The 17,430-nt window shown below is 39.4% G+C and overlaps 1 protein-coding gene across 6 annotated transcripts in view; it reads right to left on the reverse strand.

The window, feature by feature from the left end:
* The window catches only part of ZNF608 (zinc finger protein 608), an 88,648-nt gene that overhangs the window by 36,618 nt on the left and 34,600 nt on the right, over positions 1–17,430 (reverse strand). For all 6 annotated transcript variants that reach the window (XM_072360033.1, XM_072360034.1, XM_072360036.1 and 3 more), the window contains one exon: positions 9,756–10,011. In XM_072360033.1, coding sequence (XP_072216134.1) covers positions 9,756–10,011 — 256 coding nt within the window. The remainder of the gene's footprint in view (positions 1–9,755; positions 10,012–17,430) is intronic.

Raw genomic sequence — 17,430 nt, forward strand, 5'->3', positions numbered from 1 at the left:
TCAAGATAGGAGTACAGAAATGAACTTCAGCTTTGTGGTTCATAAAAATGGACAGAGCAGCTGATAAATTCAAGCCTTCGTGCCACCTGTAATCATTATCTGAAGGAGAACCTGCCTGTCAGTTCATTTGGAAAAAAAAAAAAAAAAAAAAAAAAAAAAAAAAAAAAAAAACAGACTGGTTTTCCTGGAATAAATACCTAGAAATGCTAAGCAGCTTCATTCTCATTACTATGAAGGTATCTGCATGGAAAGTATAGAGTCACTGAAAACCTCTTTTAAACCTGAGATGGTACAAGTGGAGGTTGAAGCCTTCAAGACTTCATATTCTGGATAAAGGAAAATTCAAAGAAATAATCTGAACAGCTTATGGGACATGCGCACATACAAAGTCTAGGAGACAACTTGTGAGCCGTCATGAAGGTTTGACATGAAGGTTTGTTTTGGGAAGTTTGCAAAAGAATTCCCCTGGAAGAAAATGTATGTTGTTAAACACATGCCAGAGGCTTTCCACACACTGGATCAGCTGCAGCTGGCAGTGCTCTAGATGTACCTCTACCTTGCATCAGCATCTGTGAAGCAAACTTTGCTGCCTTTGTTTCTCTCCTCATCAGATCTGCTGAACATTCTCTCAGACAGCAATTTTTCAAAAAATTCTGACTTGCCAACTTAAATAGAAATGAAATAATACTATGTTTCAAAACCCAAGATGTTTCACTCCCTTCTTAAACAGCCCTCTAAACAAAGAGGAAATGGGGCCTAGCTGTGTCCATGCTTTGGTAACAGAACTGGCCAAGTGGAGTGACCATACCATCATAGAAGCCATCTACAGCCACTTAAGAGTCATGCTGGTCTAATGCACTTATAAATACTGAATACATATTTTTTATAAGATTAACTAATAAGACTTTTTATTTCCTTTATACCATAATAAAAAACGTGAAAGACTTTTTCAAGTGCATGCTGACCATGCAGAAAGGTCACTCCTTATAAAAGAACTCATAACAGAATTACGTGCTTTTCATAAAGCAGCAAATATTAGTAGCCTCCACTGACCACACTTCAGATTTGATCATGTCTAAATGTAGGGTTCAAGCCCAGGATTTGTCACCATTATCTCATATTTTTTTAAAAATTATTATTTGAGCTTGCAACCAGATATACTTCTTACTCTCAAATTAAATCAACTTTACTGGTAGTTTATGGTTCTTCAGAAGAAAGAGGTTTGAAGGCACACAGACTGAACCAGTTTCACAGCCACTAATGCTGGCTTGAACAAAATTTCTGGAGAAACAAGAAGAAAAAAACTAATTTATTGTGAAACTCCTTGAGAAAGCAGGTTTTCTGAGGAGTCACCTCATGCTTCTCAGGAATAAAATTGTAGGGAGCAAGATAAAGCCTTTTTAAAATCCAGAACACGTATTAGAGCTCATACTCTTCTACAAATTGACATCAGTTTATCTCCTCCCTGACAGAAAACAGATCCTCCAGTGAAACCTGAAACTGCTCCTTCTACTTACAAATCTCCCAACTAGAGGGGGTCACAGCCTCCCTCAGGCTTTAAAAGATCCACAAAAGCCAGTTCTGAATGAAAGCAAGGTTAAGCAGTATAGGCTCAGTCACTGTAGGGGAAAGTAAACAGGCAGTAAAACATAATTACTTGTTTCAACCTACTCGAATGCAGAAGTTTTAAACTGGCTGGGGAACTGCACTCCTCTGTGTTAACCAAAGACTGACCTGGAAGTGTTCCTCCACAACACTCGTTCTCAGTGTTAACAGTTGACATATTCCCAACAAGTTAACTTAACTCCATGTTTTTTTTTGTTTGTTTGTTTGTTTGCTTTTTTACTATCTTCATGCCATTTGTTAAATTACTGGAGCAATGCCAGAAAATACTGCTTTACTTTGTGTGTGTGTGTGATTGCATCTTCATCAAAGGTATTAAATGGTGGCCTTAAAATTAATTCTTTGAGCTTTTATTTCCATAGGCACATCCATTCAGAAGTTCCTTGAGATATGTATTTTAAGCTAGTGAATACCAAATAGTGCTAATCTTTATGTAAATATACTTCTCATTTAGTTGATACTTCCTTAAATATATATATATATATACACACAGAGAGAAGTAAAGGGCTCAAATTCTATCCTTGTTTGTTTGGGTTTTTTTATCCAAGGTGTTATGTTTTTCCTATAAATCTCATGGAATTTAGGGATGTAAAACTGATGAACTTCAATTGTGGTTTCCATTGCTACACTATCTTTAATAAACCTAGACTAAATTTTGCAGTTTAAATCAAGAAAGCTATTCACCTTGGGCTTTTTTTACATTCTTCATCTTCACCCTCAACCTCTTCTTTTCCACTTTACCCATCTCAGAACAAAAATATAAACTGTAATCTTTTAGTAAAATTGTGGGCCAAAAGAACTTCTGCTTATTTGACTGTCTTATGTCACCAACAGTTCTGGACTAGTAGCTAGTTCGTATCACATTGGTAATAACTGGAAAGGATGTTGAATATGCGCTCAGGCCAACAAAATGTAAGCTTCCCATTGATTCTGAAGAATGGAAATCTGGCTATCATGCTACACATTGGTCTTGCAGAAGAGTGTCTCAGCGCTAAAAGCAGCTTTCTGCTACAGATCTTGAAAAAGAAACAAAAAACAAACAAACAAATAAAAAAGACTAATATTTTTATTTAAAAACATATATGTTCTTTCATCAAACTGGTAGTTTTCTGTCTTAGTGAAAACATACAGTCATACAACAGGGAGAAACTCTCATTCACCTTACTGCAGAGTATGAGCGATATTTTGCAGGGTAGCAAAGCTAGACAATCATAGCTTATACAAACTAGTTCAACTATGTACAGAATTTGAGTGACCCTAAGAACATTTTAAAATATGTGGACTAATTTCCAGCTCACGCCAGTTAAAGACATCACTTCCATTGTGATTTCATTCCTGACTACACAGGTATTTATTCAATAAGAAAACACTTGAATGCAGACACACTTTCTTCATCAGCAGCCAACCTCTCCCTTGCTACTCTCAAACCCAAGCATTACATGTCACAAGTACTCTGCAGGGGATTGGTCTCACTTCTAAACAATCAGCTGATACTGAGAATTTGGTTTTAGCACTCACTGCTCAGAGCACTCGCTCCCCTTAAAGCAACTCCTTCAGTCTTTCTATGCTCACTGCTTTAGCAGGCTCAATTTCACAGATAGCTCCACATAAACAATTCTAACCTCAGTTATCCTCCTTCCTTTTTCTGTGCACCTCCCCCTCCCCCCACATGCATGTTTGTAGAAGAGATATATTTCTATGTACAAACACAGCAGGGAGACTTCCTCTATAGTAGTCAGACAAAACACAAAAATATGAGCACTGTCCAAAATTTGTTTGGTTTATTTTTTCCATTAATGCCTTGGGTTATATCAAGATGGTCTGAGCCATAGAATGTGCCATTTGCCAGTTCTCTGTAGACAGACTGAGAACGGTTCTGGCAAAACAAGACAAGTTTGATATTCTCACTCAGTTACTCCAAATGAACCATGGCCATGCTCTGCTAAGCATCACATCTGTATCTGCAGAGGTGAAGCAGTAAGACAGGCAGGCATAAGGCAGTAAACAAACTATGCATCCCTTTATGCAGCAGGGGAGCACAGTCCTCTCTGTAGGACTAACGATAGCTAGAAACCTAAAGTGCATACATGTTCAAGGACTAAAGCTGACATTTAAACCCAAATTTAACTTAACATCATCTTTACACACATTTCCTGATCTGAAGCAGTTGTGTAAGGAAGGAATGCAAGAGGTGATGTACAGATCTTTGCTTACCTGTGATGCTTTATATAACCAAAATAAACAGACTTAATGTTCAAATTAATGACTCATTGAGCATCTGTGAACAAAGGGAGTGCTATGAGAAAGAATCAGAACTAAATTCAACAAGGTAATATTTTTCTCTAACCTATAGCTCTGACAGCAGGGAACACCTATAATCCATTCTACATTTCCCCTTCACTGGGAAGGTTTACACTGACACGATTTATCTACTGTTTGTTGTGAACCAGGAGCCTGCAAAGGTTTGGTTATTGTAGGCTGGCTGATTCATGGCAACTCATTAAAACTGCATCAGTTCAGCCTTGTATACCTGGCTTGTAAGAGCAAGTCTAACACCTTAAAACCACATTTCTATGGATAGCATAGGGCCTTGCCCCTAAAATTAATATCTGCTTCAACAATCAGATATTGCTTGCAGCCTATAAAGCCAGCAGTATCCTGGGCTGCAATAAAAGAAGCATGGTCACCAGGGAGAGGGAGGTGATGCTGCCTCTCCACTCTGTGCTGGTGAGGTCTTGCCTGGAGTACTGCATCCAGATGGGCAGTCCTGTTCCTGTTAATTGCAGGAGTGTTGGAGGAGATGGCATTTAAGGGTCCCTTTCAGCTCAAATGATTCTATGATGATTCAGTGAAATAGATAAACAAGCAGAAGACTAATTGGGAAACTGAAAGGTGTGCTTAACAGTCTGTTCACAGTTCATTTAGTGGTTATCACAGAACATGCATTTTGGCTACAAACATACAATAGTCATAACTATCAAATGTCAAAATGAAATTCATGCCCTACTGGCTTAGAACAAGGACTCTTTCCCTCCCATGCTAGCCAGTGCTGTGTGTTTCATACAAATGTTTAAGAAACACTGCAGAAGACAACATCAGAATCTGCATTCATAAACACCTGCATACCCAAGAACAATGGTGAGATGATCAAGAAGGCCCCTCTGGTCCCATAAATTCAATCTACCTGCTGCTAAAGTCCCTCTCGTGGCTCAAGTCTTGTAATATTTAAGCCTTAAAAAACTTCTCAGATAGCCTATGTACATCCCAAAATAAAACCTCCCAAATGTATCTTGTAAAATAGGAATAGTTTTCTATAAAACACACTACCAGTTTTTCTGCAAGTTTATGGCTTCCCATTACATAAACAGCATTACCTCTCTATAATCCTTGCCTAAACTCAAGACAACAGTGTTGGCACTTGGATTAGAGATCTTAGAGGTCTTTTCCAACCTTAATGATTCTATGCTTGTGTGAATTTCTGTGTAGTATTGTAAGTTTCTTTGACAAAATATATTATGAAAAACAAAAACAAAAACAAACAAATCAACCAATTTTCTCTAATTTCTGCATTTGTTTACCTGAACTTTTGACACACTTTTCAACATAGGCTTCATGTCTTTGTATACGTGAAAGTAGGAAAGTGTGGTTGTTAAACCACAAGAAACTGTAAAGCGGTATCATAGGCAGCCAGAATACTTCTCATTCCTTTAATTCTATACACACATACACACCCTTACTTATACACACATGCATGAACACATAAATAACCAGAGACATTTAAAGCAGATCGTGTTTTGCAGAACTAATACCACATAAGATAAGGAAGAACCAACCTCATTTCTGTGTAGCAGCTGTGCTTTCAAAACGTCTATGCGTATTAGATGCAAATGTGGCAGGCTGAAAAACCCATCCACAAGTATCAGCCTGTCTCTGTCTCACCTAGATGTTCTACTGCAAAACAGAACCAGAACTGACACTAACATAAATCTGGAACACTCTGATGGTGATTCCACCACATTTCTGATATCCAGTATAATTAATCAGAGCAAGCTTCAGACTCCTGCTTATTGCCCTCAACAACTAGTCTCAAGTTATAAAAACAACAAGGGAGCCATGATCAGGGAACATGTTCAAAAATACAACTCATTTTTCCATCATCTATTATTGAAAAACAAAAGGAAGTTGTGCCCAAACCACTCAAGAGGAAGAATGTCAATGCAGCAATGCAAGAACTCCAACACAGCATGCTGGCAGCTTGCTCCCTGCACAAAGGCAGCAAGGTGATGTATGGCTGTCTCCTACACCGTTTGCAATCAAACAAAACATCATCACAAGAAGTGCTTCTCACACCTATGGGCAGATTCTACTGATAGATGTTGAAACAAAAACAGAACGTGACCCAGGGCAGCAGTGTGTTAGAAGCTTGTTGGTGGTTTTCCTTTTTTCTGGGTCATTTTTCTTTCCTCCAGATAGTTAGAAACAATTGCTACTCTCTTCAAGAGCGCTCTCCCAGAAAATAATTACCCCATTTAGCAAGTACCCGAGTCTAGATAAACCTTACTTCTCAGTACAGAAAAACAGACATTTGCTTCCTAGAATATCAGAGAGAAAAAAAAAAATAATAATAAAGAAAAAAGAAAAAAAAAAAAAGATAAAAAAAATACACTCCAATAATACTACCAAGTTGCTTCTCTTGACAGATCTCTGCTATTACTGGATGGCTGTTTCTGGTATCAGATGTCCACATCAAGCTGCCAGCTTTCAGGTTGGTCCTGCCTGTGACCATTTCTCACTACTACAGGGTAACATCAACTAGTTTCTTTAAAACATTTTTTAGTTCAGGCACTCACACCAGTATAGATACATTCCCAAGACATATCTAAACAAGAGTATTAGGCAGAGAAAAAGGCAGACAGAACACTTATGTAGAAATTAAACACTGTGCAAACTGAGTAATGCAACTGAGAAAGGCTCAAATGATAACAAGCATTCTCAGTACATTCTACTAGTAAACCACAGCTATGATTAGTTACGATGCCTTGTTATAAATAAAATGTGACAGATTTCAGACGCCAGCTTTCCTACACATATCTTAGGATTTAAACACTGCAGGAAAAAGTCTGATTCATTAAATCTGCTCATCAAATCAACTGAATTGATTGCTGTGGAATAAATGGAAAAAAAAAAAAAACAAAAAACAAACAAACAAACTGTAGTTAACAACACTCTCTTTGTTCAGTCATGATTTTGTGTGCAATCCACTGCAGCTTTTTTCCCCCCTTTGGAGTGATTATCTTAAAAACATGAGTAATAAATGCAAACATCACCATTCCTGTTGCCGTGAAGTAGATATGCAATAGAACTTCTTTAGCATCTCTAATAGAAAACTGGTTACTGCAGACACTGAAAACCTTCAAAACATGCGTTCTTGAGTTCTTCCTCTCTAGAAAGCATGTACTGGAATTAACAGAGTTCAACATGAACCACTGGATTTGACCTTTCTCACTTCACTCTAATTTAATAACTCTAATCACCACATCCTTTCTGCACTTGCATTCTGATTGCTAGCTCCTCCTGCAGCACGTGGAGACTGCTTAGCAGCACATTTGGGCCACAGTTCTGATATGCCAAAGGATATGCAGACATCCTACAAACATGTTCTAATCAGCTTACAACTCACCTTACAGAGTGGCTGAATCAGATACAAAATAATTCAGATACCTCAAAATACAAGGCAAGGTCAGTAATCTTCACACCATAGCTTCTCAGATTCTTCTACCTTAAAAAAGCCATCCATTTCATGGATAGAAAGGTGTCAGTTTGGATGTGTGCTTTTAGCAGGCTTTGGAAAGCAGTGAGTGAAGTGAATACAAAAGGTGCATGCAGATATCACAAAATATATATTTCAATTGGGCACTATGAACATCAAGAGGGTTTTAGATCTCACCAGTTACAATGAGTTCAGCATATGCTGGATTTACACCAGTTTTAGCAGAGGTCATGTTCTGGACTAATTAAAATCAGAATTGTAACTGGAGAAAATGAGTATCTGATAATCATCCTTCTGCTAAAGATAAACAGAAGACCCATCTGCACTCTGTTTTCTAAAATTTGGCAGAAATTGCTTCAGGCAAGCTGCTACATGGCTGCCTTCATAAACGTGTCGGAAAATCTGAAAACAGCTAAATATATACATATGTGTGCTCCAAACAGCAAAACTCAATTAAAATGCAAAATTGATCATTAGGAACTCATTTTTTTCATAATAGAGGCTTGATTGTGAACACCGGCTTGGGGAAAAACAGAATACAAGTTACGATGTTTTCTTCATTTAGGCAGAGTCTGAAACAGTATGACATAAAAGACAGCAGTACAAAGCGTACAACACAATACTTTATCCATTGTTATCCATTGCCTCTAGATCTGCATTCTAGCAGCTACATCTCCAGGACAGCTTTAAATCCCACTGCACGTGCTACTGTACTCACTTGGAGCAGCAGAGTCGCAAAACAGTATTTGTAAAGCCATGAGAACTGGAACATTCAAATCCATTAAGTTCAAACACGCCATCATCTAGCTCTCAGTTGTTTCAGAAAATTGTTTTAGACAAACTGGGAAAAGGTTAAGGGACTTAATTTCTACTAAATACCAAGAGCTTTTAAACCGTTGGAGTGCTGAGAAACTGGTAAATGGAATGTCATCCTGACAAGAATGCAGGTTTTTTTTTTAATGCTTCTGGTGCCAAACCTCTAACGAGACAGGCTTCTTAAATTCAGTGGGGGTCAGAAGTTTAGTTTATTCAGCAAGAATAACACTATTAACAGCTACTGCTCTTTCATGCTGCCACAGTTAACACCCACACATTTCAAGTCCAGCTGATGCAGGAAAGTCAAGGAAAATTGGAGTGGCTACAGGCAGTCATCTCTGCGGGGATATTTTAAAACTGAATTTATATTGTGCTTTAAAAACAATCTAAAAGGATCAATGCACCTTATGAATCTGCTGTAGACATACACAGAGAGAAAGATGGATGGGCGAAAGCATATAAAAGCGAGTAAATCTGACGCTCTCTATTGATTTTCGAGAGGACAGCGTAGAGCACTTAGGTGAGGTCTTATATATCACCGCAAAGGACCAAATGCCATTATGCATATGTCTGCAGGATGTCAGGATTTATCATGAAGCAATGCACTGCAGAACTCTTTCATTTTATCCTTTTGTAAATAACCTTGTTCTCACAGTTGAGGGTGGCAGACCACTATTAAATAACCCTCAAAGAGCGAACAGAAGAATAGTCATAAGTAGGCTATCAAACAGCTACAACTGGAGAAATCCACTACTATGAAAACAAAAATTGCAGTAGGTTAGGGTATACACACAGTACTTTTAGCATTAGCAAGAGAAAGCTGCTTTTTAAATAATGAGCTTTTAAAACCAAGATGGAAACATCTGCATATCACAGTATAATCCTCTTTCTACTTCGTTCCAAACCACAGACAATCACATATACCATTTGCCAGAGCTCTTCAGCTCTCCTGCTTGGCCAAACACTGTCAGAGGGTATTACAGAAATCAGTCTGGTTTAGAGAGCACTTCTACACCAGATGGAACATCTCTGTTAGAACGTTTTCCTCGTGTAGCATGTTTCAAACAACCAAACTGGAAAGTTATCACAGCAACAATCAGAATTTCTGAGGGGGTCTCTGGGGCTTCCATCATTATATAATGGTGCCATTTTTTATTCAAGTACCCGAGTTCCAAAATTCTCAGCTGTTTAAGTGTTAATCTGAGTCATTTATAAATCCATGCCTCTCACGTACATTCCTCTCGCACATTTAAACAGCATGTTTATGCTACTCTGTTAGCTTTTTCTCCATTTACTTTTCTCAACAAAGCAATAGGAGACAACTCTGTTGTTAGTTGGGGTTACATGGTGGCTCATCTGGAAAATATGATTGCTTAAGTAATAAAAAAAATCTGCCATTTGTTTTTATAAGAAAAAAAAACACACTGGCTTAGCTAACAACTACGATTGCCACTGTACATTATAGTGTTACCACAGACTAGTAAGTCAGGCAGAGTCTCCTCGTTAAGATATCCAATAGACAAGCCTAATGGAAAAAACAATTTACCTTCTTCAGTTTCATGCCACACAATTCCTTCCAAGTTCACGCTGGTCCCAGGCTCACAGGGTCCAAGGCATTCGGGTTCTGTTACTACTCCAACTTCGTAAGTATTTACACCCACTGAACGAGTCCGTACCAAAAGCTGCTCAACTGGTGCTGCAATATTGGATGAAGATGGAGAAAAGTAGGAAGGCAGAATCTGAGGTGTGATACTGCTGGAAATTGGAGGTGGAGGTGCAGGCACTGTAAACAGGGGATCAACCTGAAAACAACAGACAAACTTACTATAACGGTGCTGTGATATTTAAAAAAGAAAAAAAAAGAAAAAAGAAAAAAAAAAAAAAAAAAGAAAGAAAAAAAAAAAGCTAAAAACAAACAAAAGAAAACCAAGTTTGCTTACACTACATTTGTGTGTGCAGGGGTTTGGTGTACTATGGGCAATTTCAGTTTTCTCAGTTCGATTTTGTTGCTATCAGACCAAATGCTGCACACAAAGAGTTATGTACAAAAATATCTATCATGCTAAACAAGGCAAATTGCTAAATTTCTGCAAGACTATTCCCTGCTGTCATAGGATGCTGGCATGAAATAACTGTGGATGCTGGTTTTTTTTTGCTGCTGTTGTTTTTGTTCATTTATTTCCTTCTTCTTTCTTTTTTTATTTAAGGAAAAAGGGATTAAGGCCAATCTTTTCTCTTAGTGCTGACAGAGACATTTGTGGATGGAAATTTACTTGGTAAATGGGCAACTTCATTTTCAATTTAAATAAAGACATTAATAAAGACAGTACAAAGACAAATGACATCTTTTTTCATGTACATCATAGAGAAATTCATTCTTGGAACAATTCTAATAGCCACATGCCATTAAATATAATCTCTTGCCACCCAGTCTTGAATCTATTAAGACTCTTAAATGCATTGAGGTCACCCACCTAACAGCTCACAGGTAACATTTACGTCTTTCCACTTAAAACAACAGAAGAATCTGTCCAAACCACGTCATTTTTAAGGTCTTCCAAAACGCATACGTGTAACAATATAGTTTGCCAAACAAATGGTCTGCACACAGACAACACAGATGCAGCCTGTGTACACACATAGTGTACTTAAAGCACTTCAAAGTTATCTTTCCCATGCGACTTCAAATACAAACAACAGCAGATCTTCTGCATAAAGATTTGGCTTTGAGAGTTCTTGGCACTTTACTGTGATAAGGTCTTTTGACACATAAAAGACAGTCAAACAAAGTTACTACTGTGCCCGCTCAAATAGCTAAAGCAGTCATCTGAACCATCTAAAATTCATGTTTATTTGGCCTCCTGGATCACAGACATCAGACCAAGAACTCCTTCCTCAGTCCAGCCGTTCAGAAGATGGATGCTGTTTAGCTACTTTCAAAATGACTTTCAAGTATCTTTAAGTTGTTTTTAATTTTGGTCATCTCTAGGAAGGTTTGAGAGGAAAGACACAGTGACTCCCTGCACACTGTCATTTACGTTTCATTCAAGTGTACCTTAACATAGACCATAGTTAAACCTTCTTTTAAAGCCAAGCAAGTAAATGGAAGACAAAGAGAAGACAGGAGAGGGTTATTCCTCCATTATATATTCTCTGCATCCTGGGTCTGATCGCTACATCGCTATATCACTGTCTCACATGGCCATTTTTCATAATGAGCAAGTGAAATGGAAATCAAATGGCCGTTGCCAGTTAATTATCGTGCTTCAGTTTACACATACAGACAACCAACATCACATGCACAGGTCCTGAGTGTGTTAAATATGAAACAAAAGCATTTTGTGTGATCTTTGTGTAATAAGCTTGGATTCTATGTCTGACTATGCTAACACCAGGGAGAAGACAGAAGAGAGACAGAAGAACTTTGTACTTTGGTTTTCTTTATTTTTTTAACTTTTTGTTTTGTTTTGTTTTGTTTTGTTTTGTTTTGTTTTGTTTTGTTTTGTTTTGTTTTGTTTTCCCCAGAGGTGGAGGAGGAGGGCGGGGGAAGGGACCATTTAAAAATGCCTATTTAGTAGGCACTTTTATTTAGAAGTAATCCTCAGGTTAGAGATAAAGTATAGCAAAGAAAAAGAAATCAAAGCAAAATATGGATACTACAAGCATGCGCTAGCAGCAAAACCTAATAATAGGAGCAAAAAACTGCTGAGTACTAGCTGTAGCACAAAACCAATGCAGTCGCACAATGATATCTTTACTCTTCTCTGTACACCACTGTGCTTGCAAAGACAGGGCATAGACACCACTGCTTTGCAGAGCAGAGTTGGATGCCCACAGGCAACACAGCCATCAGCTAATCACCACAAGCAGCTCCCCTGCACAAAACCTAGCTGTAAGCTTACACACAGCCACAACCTGCCAGTCTGTCCAGGTGATGTCTGGCTGTCATGTGCTCTGCAGAGGCACATGTGAGGTGGCAGATTCCTGCTGTGGGCCATGGCTGTCAGCCTCGGGCTCTCAGCATCACCCCAAGCAGCACTCAGAGGACTTCTCAGCATACCTTATTGCAGGGGCAACCAATCTGTTGGCTTGCCTCGGCCACAATGAGTGTAAAGGAAGTATCTTGGGCCGCGCATAGGAAGGTCACTCCAAAAGCATTTCTTTCCAGGGAAACTACAGCTGATACAAAGAGCACAATAACGCTGTTTGACCAAGCAAATTCTCTGCTACAAAACACTGGTTCTTCACACAGTCCCCACTACTAGCTATGCATTTTCACCAGTGATGAACAGGAGCCTGCATGCTGTGTTCATACTAATCTGTACCAGCAGAGAGGACACACCGTTGCTGCTGTCACTGCTGAAACATACCACACCTCATTGGGCTGCATCCATTGTTTGGTCTCTACAAACATTCAGAGTTGATGAATGTCGATGGGTACAAGATTTTCTGCACGCAGGAATTCAGTTCTGTACCTTTGCTTCACATGCACTTCCATGTCAGAATGCCCCTCTGCTGCCAGCTGTCACACAGCAACAACAACTGTTGGGAAGGTTCAATCTCTACTGCCATCCCACCAACACCTGCCTCTGGCATTGCAAGCTAACATCATAAAATAGGCATTCCTTTCAGAGAAGCCCTCACAAAATATATAATACAGTCAATGCATATAAAGTAACAAAACAATTTGTAATGTTTTTCATTAAAATATAAAAAATAGAGGAACCCAAGCTGTAACACTGTTGGGATACGAGACCTGGTTCCTGTGAAACTAATACATCAGTCTGGTTCACTGGCAGTGGTTTCAGCTCTCAGTGTTTTCCCAAAGTGTCTGTCAGAGGGTTTTGATGAAATATTACTCTTTCTGTACTTCATCCTTCAAAACAGTTATTCACAAATGTACCCACTGCCAAAATGCAATGACATGAATAAGATGTGACTATGAAGCAAGGGCTTTTCCCTCTGATAAGCGAGGTCTTTTAGAAGTCCAGTAAAGAGGCATGATCACCTTTTGACTGCAACTCAATTTATTCCATTTGAAAATTCATGAGTAATGTATTTATGCTGGCTGAAAATGGAATCAGAAGTAAACTGCCAAACAGATCCTTTTTTCAGCAGTCTCGAAACCTGTTCTCAAACTCCTTTATCACACAGGAAAGCACAGCTGCATATCTTTTGCCACTGGCTGGGCTGTGTTTAGCCTATGTATCAAAATCATAAACTGATTTGCCATCACTTGAGCTGGCCCTGCACTGTGTTCTCCTGAGTCCCGCTTTCAGCCTAGATGGGGTTCATCATGCACCGATGCTCAGTTGGTGCCGAGGGGCCAGGCCAGGCTGAAAGCTGTGCTGGGCCATGGGTTGGACATGTCTGTCATGTGCAAACTGGAGGAGAACCCAATCAACAGCTGTCAGGTCAATGCAGCCTGTTGCTGTAGTAGAATGAAGCCTTGGACAGCCTTTATAAAATCAGAGCTTGCAATCAAATGGCCTACTTGATAGTTAACATGGTGTTTCATAAAGCTGTGCAAAACCTCCATGTATATGTGCAACATCGCTCCTCCATAAAACACGCCCATCACAAAGCCAGAGGAAAAAACGTTTGTTATTATCATTACTAGACTAGCAAAAGTCTCAAATGAATGCAGACTAAAACAACGGATGTTTCTTCCACTCTGCAATGTACTACAAACAGTGAGGTAGAACTAAGAAAGCATGGACCTGACAGTGTACCCCACTGAGAGACCCGTCACAAATATTTGTGCTCTGCTATTGTTAATACCGACCTGGTCAGAGATGCTCATGTTTTCCAGGAAACAGACGAGGCCAAAACATGGTATCTGTAGCAGAAGGGGCTGCTGCCCCACCATGCCCAGCACCAAGACTTTGACTGAATCATAGGATCACAGAATGGCCTGGGTTGAAAAGGCCTACAGTGCTCATCCAGTTCCAACCCCTTGCTATGTGCAGAGTTGCCAACCAGCAGACCAGGCTGCCCAGAGCCACATCCAGCCTGGCCTTGAATGCCTGCAGGGATGGGGCATCCACAGCCTCCTTGATCAACCTGACTCCCTCGGGCTCCAGAGAGCTGCACAGTACCATGACCTTCCTCACAAGCAGAAATACACAGCTCACATGCTGCTTCTGCCAGTCATGTTTTAAAATCATCCCATCATGTTTCTCAGTCCAGCACGGCAAGTGATGATTCTCGGCGATCACTGTGATAACACAACAGTCTCCATGAGTTCTCCAAAAGGGCACTGATGTAACCTATTACAGGCAGAGGGAGGCAGGAAGGCCACAGTCTCCACTGGAAAACAGGCACTTAAGACTAACATCTGGCAGAGGCAGACTATCAACTGAAAAAAAGTTAATGTCAAAAACAGACGCTGTGCAGTTTCTCCCTGTTATTTCTGCATGATTATTCCCAGGTGTTGGTGCACACGGAGCAGTAGGCTCTCTGTTTGCCACATGAGTCAATGTAAGAAATAAAATAATAATTAAAAAAAAAAAAAAAAGAAGAACTCAAGAAGAGTTACTTACAAAGATGCTCTCTTTATACATATATATAATATATATACTACATATATATATATATATACACAAAAGGCTCCAGAAAAAAAAAAAAAAAAAAAAACACTGAAATATTCAAGAAATATTTTCTTCATTCATCCAATTCCAAGATCTTTTGAGAGCTGATTAGTAACAAAGGCTACATAGCTGGAGTGTTATTCATGGCAGCTTTCCACTGCCAAGTGTTTGACTGTATCAGAGAGCCATGGCTCTCGGAAGTAGAGAGCTCACAGAGAATGAAGCATGTCTGCCAGGAGCTGTAGTCAGTGCTCCATAGAGTGCTCCCCTATCTGAACATGACAAAAAAAAAATCTTTTGGTGGTTGCATGACATTAGCCTGTGTGTGGGAGAGGATATGGATAAGAGAGGGAATGTAATTCTAACCAGAAACAGGCAGACTTTATAACAAATTGGGCTCGTCTTCAGTTATTCTGTCACTTCACATGATGAAATTAAGTTCTGCTCGTCAAAACTGAGATTTCAGATGCAGTGCGAGTTTCTAAAACCTTGCTTACAAATGGATAATTTATGTCCTTTGTGCATAATTTCCTGACAACCAGGAAGGATTTCGGTGGGCAATGATGAGCTCAGCACACTGGGAGGAAGAGCATGCAGTATCATACAACTGCCATCACCCACATTCTGATTCCAGCAAGGATGGAAAAATTTAAGACCTTTTGGTACTGCATTCTCTCACATATTCCCATAGTAAACCCACCTAAATGAAAGAAGAGCAAAATCCAAGAACATCCATGGTTCCAACTGCCACACTACTGATCTGACCAGAAAGAAATTCACAGTATTACTCAAACTAATGCATTCTGTATCTACATATTTCATTCATTTCTACTCTGAAAACTTTCAGAGGGTGAGTATCCAATGTGTGAAAATTTTCTGTCATCAGGCCTGAAATACCAAGCAGAAAATACACGCCACGCAGTCAGGGCCACATCATGTGAAATTCTAAGTGGAATAACATTAATAGACACTGAAGTACGTGTCGATCCACCTTATTAATGAACATGTAGCTTTGAAAATGTACCCCAGTGAAGACACAGTCTACCAGTCAAAGACCAAGGGGAGTCATACACTACATACATGTAGTGTCACCCACCACATGATTCTGAAATACACATAACAAAAGCCATTTAATCCATCTACCAATAGAAAGGCTGGAGAAAGGCAGAGTGGCAGGTATAAGGCTTAGCATGATGCCTTGCCTTTTAAATCAGGCAAATTTTACTGTCAGCATTGCCAGTAGCTACACTAGTAGAAATCATGCGGGAAGAAGATCTCAGACCTATTATTGGATGTACCTAGAAAAACAAAACTTCACCCTCAGCAAAACTAAATAATTCCCTAACAAGGACTAAAAGGAAGGAGGGACCTCCAACTTTGAAGCTGCCACTGACAAGCTCTTCAGTGTTAATAATTACTACTTCACATGGCGAAAGTGAAAAGAAAGAAATAGAGGAAATTAGCCTTATTTTTCTCCTTTATCTTAGGTTAAAAGAGAGACTCCCTTGTTTTTATACAAGGTGTGTCTGCCCTACCTTGCTGTTCTAAAGCAACAGTGACTCCAGAAAATCTCACTTTCATCTCATTCACACCATCACACATCAGCAGCAATTCCAACAAAATCACTGAAACTACTCTGGAAGAAAATCAACACGGGAGAATATGAAATCTCTCAGCAGAGTCTAATGAAGAGACAATGGTGCTGAACGCCAAGGCAAGGGAACTTGCTTGTCCTTCTTCTATTTCCTATTCTTTCCCAGATACTTGAGATTTCCCAGAACCATTCACCCGTTTTACTGTGGGAAAGATCAGCATTTGAGAACTGCCAGCGATATCCTTCTGCCAAAAGCTCCATCTGTGAAAAACTGTATGTCAGCTCAAATGTTTGGCAGAGGCCTGGTAGGATGCCCAGATCACCACCTGCAAAGCTCTACTACAGACATTTCTTTCAGCCCATATTCGGTGAGATTCTTGAGCACCTTTCTGCAGTGAAACTTCATTTCTCCTGTTCGATGGTGCAGTTTGTGTTCCCACCCTTTTCTCCAGTTATGGCACGACTGCTTTGATGAGCTTTAACATGGAGCAAGCAAGCACTGAAACTCTCTGAAGATCCCTGCCCCATCAGCAAAGGTACACACTGTTGCTGCATCAAGAAAGGAATTCCTCTGAACTGATTTAGGCAGAATGTGCATGCAATGATCTCCAGTATCAGATGGCGTCATGAGATCAAGTACAATAAAAATCAAGGCACAGAAATTTCCTGGTAGAAGATTAGGTGTCATCTAATCTAGACTTGTGAAACCATGGAAGTGGTAACTACGACAGTGATGGTTTTCATTTCAAAGGCTGCTTCTTCTCTGTATGATTCTGTTTTACCTTTCGGGGTTCTGATCCTGACAAGTGTTTTTTTTTACAGAAATACATTTAAGTGTTGCATTTCTTTTCAAGTTTTCATTTTCTAAGTTCAAAAATATCTTGCCATAACTCTACTACTCTGCAGTAGTAATCCTCCATTACCAAAAGACAGATCAAGTTAGTCAGTAATATGACTACAGTCTGGTGGAACAGCTGACTTTGCAGCCACTCTGGAGTGCAGGCAGGAATATAAAGAATATGGATTTGTGATTTTTT

This window comes from Excalfactoria chinensis, chromosome Z (assembly GCF_039878825.1).
Source record: "Excalfactoria chinensis isolate bCotChi1 chromosome Z, bCotChi1.hap2, whole genome shotgun sequence".
NCBI classification, from domain to species: domain Eukaryota; kingdom Metazoa; phylum Chordata; class Aves; order Galliformes; family Phasianidae; genus Excalfactoria; species Excalfactoria chinensis.